A 17,326-nucleotide genomic window follows, 5' to 3' on the forward strand; every position below is an offset into this window, starting at 1 on the left:
ATATAGTAATGAGAAAGATGATACTTACAATGTTAAGCCTAAAGAGTTAAAAGAATATACATACCTTAACTTTCCAAAGAGAAACCCTTGAACTTCATCAATAGGATCACTTTCACCGATCACTGTGGTGTTAACTTCAGTTCCTACAAAAGCACAGCAATTACATGTCTAATCATTCAGAATATAAAAATAATAACTTCATAAAATTTGAAAAATATAAGAAAACATTTTAAAATACCTGAAACTAAAATAGCATTTATAAATGTGTTTTTGATATATCCTGTGTTCCTGGATAAAGTAAGAATGTATTTTTCCTTGAACTTTGAAAATTTTTACATTTAAATACCTCAAAATTAAGAATAACAGGTATTTCAATATCAAAATTCTGAGGAATTTGTAACTAGGCAACTTAATCCTAGATATAATTATTGAGAACAAAATGATGAAGTACTAGGCTACCTTCCATGTACCAAAATCAATCATTTTTACCTTTAAAATAAAGCAAAAGACATAAAAAGAGTACACATAAACCTTGCTGAAATTCAAAACCCTAGCATATTACAACAAGAAGTAGCCATAATAAACTGTTTCAAGTCAGAAAATAACAACAACAAAAAATTAAACTGTTAATTACATAATAGTTTAAGATTTCATATTGGATCACAAGTTAATTACTATTTGTGAGCTACTTATTATCAATAACAGTAGCTACTACTTACTGAACTGTATTTTATCAAAAACTTTGTAAAATTTTTTTACCTATACATCTTATTTTCTCCTTACAAATACTTAAAAAGGCATATATCATTAACCACGCTCTACAGAGTAAAAAATTAGGACCTACAGAATTTGTCACCCAACTCGAATATAACAGAACCAAGATTTAAACACAGCTTCATCATTCTCCTAAATGTATTCTTTTTCATTAAAGAAAAAAATTCCCCTTTAACTTGTCGTATCTAAAGAAAACGCGTTGGTCTTAATTTACAAATTCACCTTTCACCTGAGTATCATCCTTGGCCTTGTACTCGGTGCTCTTAATGGCCAACTCCACACCGTAGCCAGAGAGGTAAACAGGCTCCTTCCTGGGGTTCTGCAGACAGAGCAAGCATTCCATCACCACCGAGCTCCCACGCCATCATGACCACCTAGCTCTTAATGCACCATGGCATACAGAGTGCAACCACATTAATGTCATGCAGTCATCACCTAGGATTAGGCACTCATGATACGCTTTAACTTCTATGGGAATCCTTAGATTGTGGATCCCGCCACAAGTGTGAGAACCGAAATTCCAAGGGAGAAACAAAACTGGATGAAGGCATAGTGGAAAGCGTAATGGTCACCAAACCATACGAAGAAATGGAGAAAATAACAAAGAAGTTCTGTACCTACATAGGGTTGAAAACTGGTAAGGTTTCAAACCTTGAAGTGCTTTGTTGAGACCATGTGTGTAAATGTGTGTGTACATTTTTTAATGAATTTAAATGTCTTCAGGTAGGGTTTGGGCTGACCAAATGTCACAGGCTTACCATCATCCTAAATGAGGATGGCCTTTTAATACCAGCAATAGAGCATAGTGGGACAGGGTCAAAAACTGGATACTGACAAATCTGCTTCTGCTCATGTAAGTTTTCCTTTAAAATTTTTATTCCACATGGACTTAACAGTATTTACTGAGCTCAATATGACAAAGAGACTTTAAAGGCTAATGATCTTTACATATAAATATTTTAAATGCTAAAAGCTACACAAAGTTTGAAAACCTTAATTTCAAACCCATTCAGCTAGATTTTATCTCTTTAGACATTCTCCTCCTTCTATCAAATGAAAAATTCCAAAAAGGAGGGGAAAAAAAAAGGGTTTAGAAAGGAGCTGAATTCAAGAATCAGTTTCATGGTATGATGCCCATATTAAATCTGGATGAAATTAAATATAATTCGCATGGTTCATTTTGAAATAGAACGTAAATTTTATACTGGTGTTGTTTAATTGCTAAGTTGTGTCTGACTCTTTGTGACCCCGTGGACTGTAGCCCACCAGGCTTCTCTGCCCATAGGATTTTCCAGGGAAGAATACTGGAGTGGGTTGCCATTTGCTTCTCCGGGGGATCTTCCTGATCCAGGGATCAAACCTGCATCTCCTGCTTGGCAAACGGATTCTTTAGCACTGAACCACCTGGGAAGCTATTTTTAAAGCATAATTTTATTTTAAAATTTTAAAGCATAACTTTATATAGTCATTTTTAAAGCATAATTATTTATACTTCTTCAGTAAGGCAAGCAAAGTATAAATAACAGATCTGATGAAAGTACCACAGTTTCCAAAGAAGTAGTTCAAGTCATTTTATAAAGGGGAAAATTATTAGCTTAAGGGCTAAGGTTTTCATGGGCAAATTAACATTTAAAACAGTTATAAAACAAGTCAATACTTACTGATACATAATGTCTGAATATGTAATTTATTTTGCCTGCATTGCTTTTTGAAATAAGTTGTCGGTGGAAAGTATAAAACTCCTCAGAGCCAATCTCAGAGTAGAAAATAACCACTGAGCTTTCAGGATTAGATGACGGGTATCTGTGATCTCCTTTGAACAATAAAGGTTTTGGTCTGAAAATAAATATTAAAAACTTAAGACTGTTAACTTTAAAAAAGTTTTTAAACGTTAAAAACAGTACAAAATGAAGCTACAGCAAGGATAATTTAAGTAAAGATTATACGCATCTTAATAGAAAATTGAGTATCACAATCTTAAATAGCTTTTAGTTAGTAAGAATACTGTCAGGTGTAAGTCTTATTGGTCCATAATTAAAAATAACAAATGTAAATTATATAAATTATAAAATGTAGACTTTGACTAGAAATTGTTATCAATTCCTACAGGAGGGGGGAGCCAGGAAACAAATACATATCCAGACCTCATAGTACTAAAACTTTAGTAAATTATTCTACTATATAAATAGCATATAATTATCTTTTTATCTGAAAACCTAAGTGTGAGTAATGCAAAAGAGCGGGGATCATTTTAAGCATATAACTGCCCCATCACAGCATCTCCCTTCTCTATCATTTTTACCATTATGATCATCCTACTACTGGATCTAACATTTATTTAGGTTTTCGTCATAAATTTTGAAACTCTGCCCTCAAGAAAACTCCTTTAAGAATGGCATCAAGGTATTAAAAGATCATAATGCACAGACGTTATGACCGACCAACCCCTCTCAAGGAGGTACACTTACATGTACTAAGTGGAAGATGCCTCTTATAAAAATAAACCCACCTACCTGCATAAATGTATAACCACAGGAAAAAAGTATAAGAGGATATATGCCAATCCATTAAAAAGTTACCACATCTCAGAAGAGGAAACATTATCACTCTTTTCTTTATAAAGGTGTGCATTATTCTAACAAATGAAACACAGAATTTTTCAAGTCAGTCAACTTGCTTTCCCCAGTGAACAGCACTGTGCCATGCAGCCAATTTCAAAAGTGCACACCTCCCCACTGAGATGGCTGAATGCTGCTCACTGTTTCTGGTTATCACCCTGAGGAAAAGCACTCATGTCATCTGGTGGGCACAGGACAGATGCTGAGTAGGTAATTTCACTAAAGAAGAATTTCCTCACCTAAAACACCCTTGGCACTTCTGGCACAGAGCAACATCAAAGAGAGAGATCGCTATTATCCTATTTACAAAAGTATGAGAGGATATACAGAGGGGTTACTGCCCTAGCCAGATAGCAAGAAGGACCTATTATTTGTCCATCACAGGAAACCTACCTTTAAGTAAAAAAGTCAGCCATTACCAACTTAATATTCAAACTAAGCTTGCAATTATCTTAAATAATCTCCTTTGTCTGAAAGTAATATTATCCCTAGAGATCATTACCATTAATATCATTACTCCAGGTACTGGTTTAAATACACAGAATATTCTTTACTAAGCTGATGAAAAAGCCTATGTAAGCTCTTTGATATAGTCATTACTAAATAACAGTAAGTTCTCTTATTATCTCTATTTCAAAACAAGATGAGGAAAGAAAGGTTATATAATTTGCTTAAGTAGGCAAAACTATCTTAAGTGATGGAGTTGGGATTTAAATCTAGTCAGTCTGGTTCCAGAATCCATATTCTAAACCACTATATTTACGAACTACAAAACCCAGAAGAAAAATCAGAAGAAAGCACAATGAATGCATGACACTTAAATAAACACAGATGTACCTTTCAGAGGCTGTTAGTAGAAGAGTCTCAAGGGTATCAAAATCACAAGTCTTCTTTCCATGCACTGAAAAAAATGAATTACATCCTTCTGGTGGCGGTTCATCAGCTGCTATCTGTCATTTAAGATACAAGACATTTTTAAAAATAATTTCTAACCAAAGACAAGAGAAAAAATAAATATTGTAAATAGGTAATAAAATGATAATAAGACATCAGTGAAAACAAAGGCAACACCTACTGCACATTCATTATGTGACAGGAGTAAGAGCTCTCTGCTTCACTACCTTCCTTATTTCACCAGTTCACCTAGCTCCTCCCAGTATCACTCCATGAAGTAGATGTTATTATTATTCCGAAAAAAGAACTTTAAAAATCTATCTTAGAAGACATCAAAAGCTATCCAGGGAATAGAATATGTACCTTGCAGAAAACTAAGCTTACAAATGGCAGCCGTAGGTGTCAAAGTGCAACAATGCAGTCTTGAGTGTAATATGCAGATTAATGCAAAGCCCCTCCCTGAAACAGGAAGAATGACACTGCATCTAAAAAACCAACAGGACCGAAAAGAAGAGTATATATGGAAAGGCAAAATCACCCAAGGAGCGCAGTAAGATATTTAAAAGAAAGGCTGAATGAGTTATGGGGTATGTTCAGAGGAAAATGTACTAACGCCCAGGCATGACAACGCAAGTCCACCCGCAACCTTAATGAGAGGCTCACCGACATGCACGAGTGTGAAGAAAGGAAAAAGAAAGGACATGATGACAAGCACTGCTATACGCACTGATGTCATTTATGTAATATATTCATACTAAATGTTCTTTTCTATGGCTGGAATACAAATAATTAAGAAAAGAGGGGAAGAAATGGAAAGCTTGCTATGAAAAATTAACATTAAAACTTTTCATTACATTCTTTGTCTCTTTTTTAAGTCACTACAAAACTTCCAAACTTCTATTTATAAAAAGAAAGAATAGTACAATAAAATCCCATGTACCCATGATGAGTATTTCGGTAATTATCAATTTATGGCCAAATCTTATTTCCTCCATTTTCCTACCACACTTTATTGGATCATTTTGATATGCACTCCAAATAACATTTCATGCATGTTTCAGTACCTTTCAATAAAACATAAAAATTATTCATTTAGTTTTTTTGGCCACACCACGTGGCTTGCAGAATCTCAGTTCACGTAACAGAGATTAAACCTGGGCCATGGCAGTGAAAGCCCGAAGACCTAACCTCTAGACCATCAAGGAACTCCCAAAACACAGAGATTTCTTTTAAAAACATACCACCATTATCACTTTTAACAAGTAATCCAGGGTTTCTCTGGTGGTCCAGTGGTTAAGAATCTGCCTTGCAATGCAAGGGACACCAGTTCAATCCCTGGTCCAGGACAATCCCACATGCCACGGAGCAACTAAGCCCAGGCACCACAACTACTCATCCAGTGCTCTAGAGCCCGTGAGCCGCAACTACGTTAGCCCACGCACCCTAGAGGCCGTGCTCCACAAAAGAGGCCACCGTAGTGAGAAGCCCAGGCTCTGCAGCTAACAGCAGCCCCTGCTTGCCACAACTAGAGAAAGCTGTCATGCAGCAAGGAAGACCCACCACAGCCAAAACTAAAAATAAATAAACAAATAAAATCTCAAGCTTTAAAATAAACAACTAAAAAAAAAAGTCACACAGTTCCATGTTGATGGCCATTGGCAGCATAGTTTTTCTGTCTTCTCAAATGCCCTCATTAGAGCAAAAATAAAAACAGAAACCAATGGACCACAACTATGACAAAACCAGGGGGAAGGAAATCTCCATGATATAAAATGCAAAAAGACCTGCAGTTATCAGAGGTCATGGAAGCAGAGGGAAACTGCAGAGATTCTAATGATTCTGAGAATAAGAAAACCCCAGAATCTGAGATGATGTATGGCCAAGTATGATGGACCAACTGGTTTTGTTCAGCCTAATATTAGGTAAGCACACGGCAGTCTGACCTCTGAGAATGTGGAACTCACAAGCTAGGACTCCCTTCCAGGGAAGGGCCCCACGCAAAGGAGAAACTTTTGAGGGCAGAATAATACTTGAGTAGGACAGAAATAGACAATAAAAGAAAAAGTCCAAATAAAATCTGAAGAAGGGAACAGAGTCAGGAAATTTCAAAAAGCAAGCTACCTTTTTTTTTAAGTCACCATATTTTAACAAAACATAAAATCAACAGGATAGGGAACCAGGGAAGTTAAAGAAAACAAATTTCACATCAAATTGAGCAGAGAAAGTCTCAGTGTCAAATGCCATACAGAGCTGCTTTAAGAAAAGAGGAGGGGAAAGAACAGAATAACACTCTTAGCCTTACAGAAAAATTCTGCAGTGATAACGATATACTGGGAATTCCATGGGAGTCCAGTGGTTAGGACTCAACACTTTCACTGCTAGGGCCCAGGTACAATCCCTGGTTGGGGAACAAAGATCCCCTGTAAGCCACCTGGTGTGGCCAAAAAGAAATGTACAGGGCAAACTGCGTAAGTTACTCAACAGAAAAGAAAGGGACGGAGGGAGACCTATAAACTAAGAGAACACACTCCCACCAAAAATTAATAAATTTGTAAAAAAACCGAGAAAACTAAACTATTGTATGGAGAGGCACTCTTGGGCAATGAAATGGTTTTTTTTAAAAGAAAACAGCAAATTATTCCAAAAGAAGAAAGAGACTCCTTTTGAAGGGCAAAAGTCAGCTGTGGTGGGCACACAGCACATGCAGGGCTTCCATGGTGCCAAGCCAAGTTCAATTTCTTGACCTGGGTGAAAATCACAAAAGTGTTCCCTTCATCATAATGCATCACACTATACATTTCTTGTGAGTTGCTGTCTATACCAGTTTCACTTCAGAATTAAAAAATGGTTTTGAAATTAGCATTTCTTTTATATCAAACATACAACCAGTGTACAAACAGCTTTGATTCTCTTGCTCTCTATTTTTTTTACAAGTTTGTTCAACTCAAAATCCAGTAAGATCCACACATTACATTAAGGTGACACATTTTTAAGTTTCTCTTGAAATTCCTCCTTCCCTCTTTTCTTTTCTTTTTAATGTATTTGTTGATAAAATCAGATCATTTTGCCATAAAGTCTTTCACATTCTAGCTTTTCCTGACTATAGCCCTGTAATATTTCTTCACATTTCCTATCTGCTGTTCTCCTGTGATCTACAGACTGTGATCACCCTTGGGGTTAACTGGTTTAGCAAAACTGTATCTCTCTCTTCAGCTGTGCTATATAAATGAAGTCTGTAGTTTCAGGGTTTTTGCACAGGCATTTTTTTTTCCTTAAATGACAATAAGTGCACATTCAGTTCAGTTCAGTTCAGTCGCTCAGTCGTGTCCGACTCTTTGCGACCCCATGAACCGCAGCACGCCAGGCCTCCCTGTCCATCACCAACTCCTGGAATCCACCCAAACTCATATCCATCAAGTTGGTGATGCCATCCAACCATTTCATCCTCTGTCATCCCCTTCTCCTCCCGCCCTCAATCTTTCCCAGCGTCAGGGTCGTTTCAAATGAGTCAGCTCTTTACATCAGGTGGCCAAAGTATTGGAGTTTCAGCTTCAACATCAGTCCTTCCAATGAACACCCAGGACTGATCTCCTTTAGGATAGACTGGTTGGATCTCCGTGCTGTCCAAGGAACTCTCAAGAGTCTTCTCCAACCCCACAGTTCAAAAGCATCAATTCCTCGGCGCTCAGCTTTCTTTATAGTCCAACTCTCACATCCATACATGACCACTGGGAAAACCACAGCCTTGACTAGATGGACCTTTTTTATATGTTATTTGAAGGTTGAACATAATCAGTTTTGCTCATTATTTACAAACAAATCATAAATTCTAGAAAATTTCAGGTAGAAAAGGTACAGTGCTGTAACACAATGACAGGACAGCTGCAATATATCCAATCATGTTATACAACCCCTAAAAAAAGTACTGTCACAGGGAAGCACTGAACTCACCTGCTGGAAGGCTTGTATTGTAGCTGAGTAGGAGCGAAGAGACAGACAAAATTTCAACAGATTCTGCTGTAGTGGTGACAGAAACTGAAATGCAGCTTTCAATATTGCATGATAATAGGAGTAATCAGTACCTGTCAGGAAGAATATCAACCAAAATAGTTCTATATAACTACAGGTATCCAAATAAGTTAGCTCATAAAGTATAAAGCTATGTGTTACAAAAGCAAATGTTTGCAAAATGTTTACAAAAGCAAATAATTGCAAAATGTTACCACTATACTGTCTTGCAAAGTGAAAGTGTTAGTTGCTCAGTCCTGTCTGACTCTTTTGCAACCCCATGGACTGCAGTCCTTGAGGTTCCTCTATCCATGGAATTCTCCAGGCAAGAATACTGGAGTGGGTAACCATCCCCTTCTCCAGGGAATCTTTCCGACCCAGGGATCAAACTCAGGTCTACTACACTGCAGGGGAACTCTTTAACCTCCTGAGCCACCAGGGAAGCAAAGCATACTGTCTTGAGCTGTTGTCAAATGCTTAGAATTATTTAGAGTATGCTGTGCAATTGGACTCTTCCTCTCTTCAATCCTTTCTTCACTATTCCCTCTCCCTGGACTGAGATTTTCCCACTTACCTGGATGACTAACTCCCACCTTCTTCCTCAGGAAGAACTCAGTTTATGAGAGCACCTATCCTACGGAGGCATTCCCAGCCCCTACTCCCACACCTCAATCAATCATGTTCCTCTCTTCTTTGCTCACCTCTCTCACTTAGCATATTGTTCACTCGTTTACTTAATCACTAACTACCCCCCCGCAATAGTCTTTGAGCCCCTGCACACAGAAACTATGATGTGTCTTTGTGTCCCCTGGCACATGTTATCTATTCAAATAACACAACAAGACTGAGCAATGTAATGAGGAAGTACAAGATATTAAAAGATGCTAATGAAACTATGGTTTGGGGAGAGGCATTGAAACAAATTATCTGGGGGAAAAATACATGTAGCAGTATAAAAAAATCCCAAGGATATATTAAATGAAAATCACAAGGTACAAAACAATATATTTAGTACACTATTTTTTCTTACTGTTAGAAAGAATAAGAAATAAGAATACATACTTATGTATTGGATTGGCCAAAAAGTTTATTCAGGTTTTTCTGTAAAATAGAATGGAAAAACCTGAACAAATTTTTGGTCAACTCAATAGTTGTAAAAAAAAAAAAAAGAAGAAGAATGAAAAAAATACTGAAGGCTAAACAAATTAATTTTAAATAGTTATTAAAAAGCCAAGAGAAACAGAAGGAACAAGATTTTTCTGTGTACAGCCTTTTATATAGCTTTGGTTTTTCTTCTAAAATTTTACTTTATAATGAAGTATAGTTGATTAACAATATTATGATAGTTTCAGGTATGTGAAGCTTTGACTTTTAAACTATTATATATTTTTGAAAAATTCAAGAAAAATATTTAACATTTTAAAAAGCAAAATGTAAAAGGTTCTGTATGACATTAGCACCTTCAAAGTAGAAAAAGAGATCAGAAAGAAATGGCTTAAAATGTTTTGTGAAGTCACTCAGTCGTGTCTGACTCTTTGTGACCCCATGGACTGTAGCCTACCAGGCTCCTCTGTCCATGGGATTTTCCAAGCAAGAATACTGGAGTGGATTGCCATTTCCTTCTCCAGGAGATCTTCCCAACCCAGGGATTGAACCCAGGTCTTCTGCATTGTAGGCAGATGCTTTATCGTCTGAGCCACAAGGGAATGTTGCCAGAGTGTTAAAAGTGACTATCTTTGGGTAGTAGGAGTATGAATATTTCAAATAAAGTGTTTAATATACTTTTATGGTCACTTTCAAGAATTCATACTCTCCTAACTTCAACCAAAAACACACTAGCATTTATACTGAAGAAATTTCATTTTAAATGTCAGAGTTAAAATTTCACTATAAAAACCACTTTGATAAGTTTGTTTTATGAAACTGTAAACTAAAATGATTTTTTTGGTTACCTGAACAATTCTAGTTGACCCTAAATTACTTAACTAAAACTTACAGAAGCTTGTTCAAAACTTTTACATATTTAAACTGCAAAAAAGATTTAGACTTCACTTTTTAAATATGCTCTAATTTTTTAAATCATAAAGTTAAAAATCAATTCAAACATTAACAGCAGTCACATATTTATAATTTTTACACACTTTCACTTCCACAAGGACTTATGCCTGTCAATGCAATATTCAAGGTTTTAACTACTCATGTATCAGCATCTTTGACTATTAATGTCCATATTCTATATAGTTTACATTGAATTAGAAAACGTTTGTGAAAGCTCATCAAAAACTAAACAAGTATACAGTTTACATTAATTTGACACCTGACACTCTAGTTGTCAGTGGTTGGCATGCGTAATGGAAAACATTTTGGATGGCACTCAGTGAGAAGAAACTCAACAGATAACAGATCAGTTGAGTAATAAGTTCATAACAAAAGAAAGCGAATCAAATCTGATGGTTATTATGTCGATGCTAAATGATTCTAAATGAATTTGACTTCTGCAAAATATTCACATAGCACTTTCAATAAAAGAACATAAAAGAACAAAACACAAAGCGGGGGGGTGGGAATCAAAGGCAATTCTTATTGCCAAAGTTGTAAACTTTTTCAAAAATAATTACTAGTTTGTGTTGGCTCTGCTGGCTGCCATGACAATTCTACTCACTAAAGATAAAAATGTTTTTCATTAATTGCCATGCCACCATACTCTGAAAGAGACCAAATTTCTAATACATTCCCAGACACCAAAGTCAAAGAAGCATCTGCTTCTATTTTACCGTGATGATCTGATGATCCGATATTTTGACTGGCTTCTACAAAATCCCAAAATTTCTCTTGACTGTCTTCTGCTAAAAACTCACTGAGAGAAAAGGGGGAAATATCAGAAATAAAACAACTTAATAAAAATCTTCCAATATAAGTTATATTACTAAGGAGAGTAAAAATAAGCTTTAAGTTTCCAAATGTCCAAAGCTTAGTTGTGATAATATATATTATATATGAATATATGTAATATATTTCAATAAAATATTTTCTAATTTAGGCACATCTTACTAATTAGCTATTAATAATTAGCTTCATAGTTTATTCACTTAATAACTTCATAGGTATTCCTTAAGAAGCCTAGAATAATAGAAATGTTGTAACAACAGAGAAGTCCCAATATAAAGAAAGGTTATGAAATCTCATTTGTGAAAATGCTGTCAGTAGTAGAAGCAGAATTAGGAATTTCTAATTCTAGTACTAGTTCTGCTCACTCATTTTCTGAAAGACTTACAAAGAACAAAACAACATGTTTCGCCTAAGGTTCTCCTGAGGAAAACATGAATCCTAGAAACATCTCTAGGAGACTGAAGGCAGCATGCTGTAATCTTTTTACATCCATAAATCCAAACTTTAAAGGCCATCAAATTTTAAAGTTAGCACTGATTTAATAAAATCAGGTCTCAGAACTTAATGCCATCTTAATTTTTTCCTTGACTTTACTCTACCGACCTAAAATAAAATAAAGGTTATTCTACACTTCCCTTCATTCAGGGCCTTTAAAATCCCGAGAAGCAGCAGCAGGTACTCATTGATGATTCATGTAAATCGGTTATCTTCTCCTCCAAGCCATACCAATGTAGTGGTGGTCTTTCCCTGTCTTAGAGCAAACTACAGATCTGGATCTCAGCTTACCTAGCCAAAGGAAGACTTTCCCATTACTTGTCAACACTGGGGTGTACAACTCTCACTCTACTCCACAGCTAGACACAGAAATATGGGAAAAATAAGAAACATTTCCTGGTAATGCACAGCTTCTCTAAAAATAGGTTTCTGAAAATACCCATTATAATCATGTATTAAATTATTTAGTGCCTCCTTGAGTGTGGCATTTTTCTAGGCTTTCGAGCAACTGACACAGACATCACACACATCTTATAATAGCTTACAGTCTATTAATGTCTTACAGGTATTAAGACAGATTATGATGTGTAAATAAATGCTAAATTCATGAATTAAAGCAGCATTCACAAGATAAGTGAGCAGAAGGGGGAAAAGTAATACACATTAGTTCTGAGACAAGGGTTCACTTAAGCTAAGACCCTCCTTCAAAGGCCATATGCACATAAATATATAATTTTCATATAATTACAGGAAAACATAAACATCCATTCTTTCTCACCCCAATGTATAAATAAGTCTTACAATGTCTAAGTGTCAAACAGTCTCAAGAAAATTAATTACCAGATCCACTGAACTAAGCCATGGAAGATAAGAACAGTACAAGACACTATTAAAAGGAATGCTGCCATTTGCTTACAGTGTGCTTCAATTTGTTTGCTTTTTGCTCTAAATTGTTTTTTAGCTTCTGATATCTATTCCACTGAGTAAAAAATCAAGTTTCACAGATGAAATTCTACGGTGTCTGTGACTTGCTTTACAATGTCTTAGTGGGAGAAGGCAGGAGGGTGGTGACAGTGACGGCTATTGGACTTGAGCTGACAGTTGCTAAAACTGGGCGACAGGCAGAGAGAGAGCATATCATATAGAACATTTTCTCCATTTATAAATATATTAACTTTCTTAAGGGCATAGAGGTAGTAAAAGAAAAATCTGGAATTTACATTCCAGTCTCTATCACTCAAATCTTTCAAGCTGCATTCTCAGGCCATTGTAATATTTATGCATTCAATAAATGATTGCTTCAATTTTAATAACAGAACTTTATTTATACAACGTTTTTGTTAGTAACTATAGCTGCGCAAAACATATTCAGGGCTCTACTTCAATTAAGTATTGATGGACAAACAGAAGCTACAAACCCTTCATTAGCATCAGTTCCAATCTAAGAATACACATGGGAATATTTTCAGTCCCTAAGGGCCAGAAGCAAAGAAAGCAAAATGTCTGTGTTAACTGCATGCCTCGATGTGTGGAGAAGTATCTGACCCTTCAGCCTCCCACCACAGACGTGCTGTGACCCACCATCAGTGTCTGCCGTGGATGCGGGAGGGAAGGATGGTGGCCTCAGCCAGCTCTGAGGTGAATATGGAGTGGTTTCAAACAAGCACAGCATGTTTTTGAGTTGTCTACCCAACCCTTTACCCTAGCAAACTATCTGTAAATAGCCACAAAGGAAAACTAAAATAGTGAACCCAAATGGCAAATGGCCAGGATATCATGAAAAGGGGCTATGTTTGTTATGGGTAAACTGGGGTGAAAGAAATAGTTTATAATACTCACTTCACTGAGATCAAAGAACTGAAAAAAATTGATCAATTAAGGCTGACAACTTGAGCATACTTTCTCAAAAGTCCATAAGTATATGCCATAAGACTCTTCTAAGAAAATATCCAAACGCCAGTAAGTTTGTTAGTATAAGTGAGAGTAATGGGATGTAACCTAGTTATGAATATTAAGCAGAATATCTTAAAACATCTATTACAGACAGCTGCACAAACTTATTTGTAAAGTAGTAGTAAATCTCAGTGACTTAGACTGACACCAGGCAAATCATCCAAAATAAGATGAGCAGAAAGGAAGAAAAAAACATTCAGTTAGTTGTAAGAGTGCTAGCCCAGGCAGTCGCGGACCTCACATGCCTGCACACTTCACTGCTACAAACACCCAAGATCTAACAAGGGGCTTGGCCTATTTATCTAACTAGTTATTGTAACATCACCATGACATATAAGCAGTGGGGTCTGGTAGGGCGGGCAGGGGTTTGTCAGGGCCTGGGGTTTGTTTCTGCTGCCCTTTAATTGCTGAGGAGAGGGAGGCACGGAGAAGTGACGGCAGAAAGCCTGTTCGGCAGAAAGTTGGAAGGCTCCTCAGCAAGTCAAGACCAGCTCCCGCATGTCCCATGTTCCTACCGGCCTCTCCTCAATACAAAGGAGGCTCTTCCTTAGGAGGTACACCATCAACACAACAAACACTTTGCTCCCATCTTTCTAGAGATTAAGGAAAGATGTGAGAAGATGAAATTCTAAGTTGAAGGTCACAAAGATAGACCACAAAGTTAACTGATGAACAGTTCAAATTTCCAGCTCTATCAAATTCTGAAATTACTAAATGTTTATCGTTCATCTACCTAAGTGTATGCTTTAGAAAGATTCGCTATAGGTCCTAGCTATATGTTATTTGAGATACAATAAAAATAAGCTTCCCTCTATAAACAAAAAAACTGACTAAAAGACAGGTATCTGATTATACTTATATAACAACCATTTACTAAAAAGTATATTTGGTTTATAAAATCTTCCAAGAAATCATTGACTATATTTTACTTTATCAATTTTAAGACATTCCCCTCCCCCCCAAGTTTGGGCAATCTTCTTTACTGAGAAATTGAGATGCATGTTTTCTTTTTTCCCCTAAAAACACACGTCTGGTTTCTACAATCTGTCTACTAACTCCTTCTTGCGGTTCATTGAAGGGTTGTCAAGTTTCCTTCAACTTTCATTTTCTTCCATAATCCCCAGACCAGAGAATCTCTTCTCGTTTGAGAGGTAACAGTGGGAAACTTGGTGTGGCTTACTGCATATTCACTACACTCTAAATCCCTTCGAAGCCTAGGCCTTTGAAACTCATTTTCTGCACCAAGACCCCGGAACACAGCAGAAGTAGAAATGGCTGCATGGGGCAGAAGGCAAACAGGCAAGAACCAGTCTTGCAGAGTTTCTTGAAGCCCCAGATGGTACTGAGGTAGATGGGGTAGGAGACTAGGGTCCAGTATGTTTCAGGAAATGCTGCCCAAAGACAACTGTCGATTTTAAGACACATCATTGTTTTAGAAAATGCTAAGAGTGAAAGATGCTACCAATTTTAATTGTGAGATAACAACTTGGCTGCATTCGGATTTTGGAGAAGCTAACATCAGATAAAATGTGGACACTTTCTCAGCTTCCCCCTGCACTCTTTTATCTGGGGTCTGTCTCCTTCTGAGTTCTCAGGAGGGGTATGTCCTCCATCTGCATCTCAACAAGATCTCTTCTCTTTCTTGTATTAAACACCCCTTAGCACCCTGTTCAAATAAACAGAAATTTTCCTTTAAGTACAACACTCTCTTCCCTTATTAGCATATTTACACTCTTCCTGGAAGACACCATAATAACTTAACCAATTCAGTATACCTGTCTAAAGAAGTCCCTCAGGATCTGCCATCAGTGCAGTCCTAGCCTGCAGCATAATCTGTGAAGGGACTCAGCACGGTGCACAGTGAGTGGGGCTCCTACTAAATGCATAATGAGAATCCCACTCCCTAAAAGCTCCCAAATATTCACTGGCAGAGCCCACATTTTCAATTAAACACGTGAAAGGAAAAAACATGTCTTCTTACCTGGCTTCTAATAACAACGGAGTGGAAAACCATTTTGTTGTAAGAGAGGTCGTAATGGCTTTTGAATCTGCCTTAACCGAGGAAAACAGCCATAGTCCAGTAAGCACAGTCAGAAGGCCCATTTTACAGCAAAGTCCTAGAAAGGGAAAAAAAAAGATTTTTCTACAAGGCAATGTTTAAACCTGAATCTTAATACTTAGAGACACAAAAGAACATGATTGTGACAGAAATAAAAATGTTTCCAAAATATAACAGCACATACTATCTATAGATAGTCGATAGATGTTAGTTGATTACTGACACACAACTAAAGGTGTGTCGTTCATTACACTCTTTTCTACAAAGGCTGCACTTCATCTCCTGGGTGCCTATACCATACAGAGATGTTAGCCTCTCATTTCATAGGCTTCTCTTGCTGTGGAACAAGGGCTCGAGGGTGTGTGGGCCTCAGCAGTTGCAGCATGGGGGCTCTGTGGCTGTGGTTCCCAGGCTCTAAAGCACAGACTCAACAGCTGTGGTGCGCCAGCTAAGTTGCTCCATGGCACGTGGGATCCTCCAGACCAGGGATCAAACCCATGTCTTCTACAATGGCAGGTGAATTCTTCACCACTGAGCAACCAGGGAAGCCCAAAAAGTTGCTTTTAAAAGAGTGTGAAGTTCAGATACTGTTGGCTTCTTGGGAAACAAAAAAATTAATATGAACGTTCCATTTATAAATGTGTAGTTGTTCAATCGCTAAGTTGTGTCTGTCTCTTGCGACCCCGTGGAGTCCGCCAGGCTCTCTATCCATAGTATTTCCCAGGCAAGAATATTGAAGTGGGTTGCTATTTCCTTCTCCAGAGAATCTTCCTGACCCACGGATTAAACCCCCGTCTTCTGCATTATAGGTGGATTCTTTACCCTCAGCCACTAGGGAAGCCTCTTTATAAACAGATATTTTTTAAAAATCAACATTAATGAAGACTAGGACTAACCAAACCAGACCTCTGACAATGAAACCTGCTAGCAGGTAAGTCCTAGCTTGGGAGGGTGTGGGGGGTGGAGGGGTGGGGGGCACGGACAGGAAACTGGAAATGATGTAGGCTCCTCTCCCGAAGTAGCAAAAGTTATTGACATTTCCTGCAGAGGGGCAAGCAAGGACCCAAACTGTTACATACAATTTAAGACCACTTAAGAACTCTCTCAGACACCCTCCCCTGGAGGTTCATGGACTGCAGCCTCAGAAACCTGCTCCTCGTGATAGAACATCAGTTAGTAATAGAGACCTATGATCAATTCCTGAGTTTGCTAGTTACCAACAGTTTAACCCCAAGCATGTTACCTAATAACTCCTCCGCCCTTACCTTTAGTCTCCCACTCTCTAAAATAAGAATAACAGTAACTGCCATGGGGGAGAATGAGAAGGCAACATGAAATCACTTTGTAACAAAAGTCACTTTGTAGTGAAAGTTACTTTTTGTACTGTGCCAAGCATGTGCCAAGTACTACACGAAAGCTAAACTGCTCTAGCAAAATACGTCATAAGGAAGAGAAGCTAGAAACTATGTTCTAAACTATAGAATAACAGCTCATCACTATCACAAGGCCCCAAAAACATTCCTTGGAAACATATCCTCTGTGGCTGGGGGGGAAAAACACTTTGCTGTACAGCAACGACTAACACAACATTGTAGATCAGCCATAGTGCCTGCCTGCTCAGTTGTGTCCATCTCCG

The 17,326-nt window shown here is 37.4% G+C and overlaps 1 protein-coding gene across 2 annotated transcripts in view; it reads right to left on the minus strand.

Moving 5' to 3' along the window:
- UGGT1 (UDP-glucose glycoprotein glucosyltransferase 1) overlaps nt 1-17,326 on the minus strand; it is a 110,992-nt gene that overhangs the window by 90,372 nt on the left and 3,294 nt on the right. For both annotated transcript variants that reach the window (XM_005202234.5, XM_002685231.6), the window contains exons 2-8: nt 15,613-15,748; nt 11,069-11,151; nt 8,238-8,368; nt 4,230-4,342; nt 2,436-2,610; nt 997-1,093; nt 65-143 (exon numbers count right to left, since the gene is read on the minus strand). In XM_005202234.5, coding sequence (XP_005202291.1) covers nt 65-143; nt 997-1,093; nt 2,436-2,610; nt 4,230-4,342; nt 8,238-8,368; nt 11,069-11,151; nt 15,613-15,748 — 814 coding nt within the window. The remainder of the gene's footprint in view (nt 1-64; nt 144-996; nt 1,094-2,435; nt 2,611-4,229; nt 4,343-8,237; nt 8,369-11,068; nt 11,152-15,612; nt 15,749-17,326) is intronic.

Source organism: Bos taurus, chromosome 2, assembly GCF_002263795.3.
Source record: "Bos taurus isolate L1 Dominette 01449 registration number 42190680 breed Hereford chromosome 2, ARS-UCD2.0, whole genome shotgun sequence".
Classification (NCBI taxonomy): Eukaryota; Metazoa; Chordata; class Mammalia; order Artiodactyla; family Bovidae; genus Bos; species Bos taurus.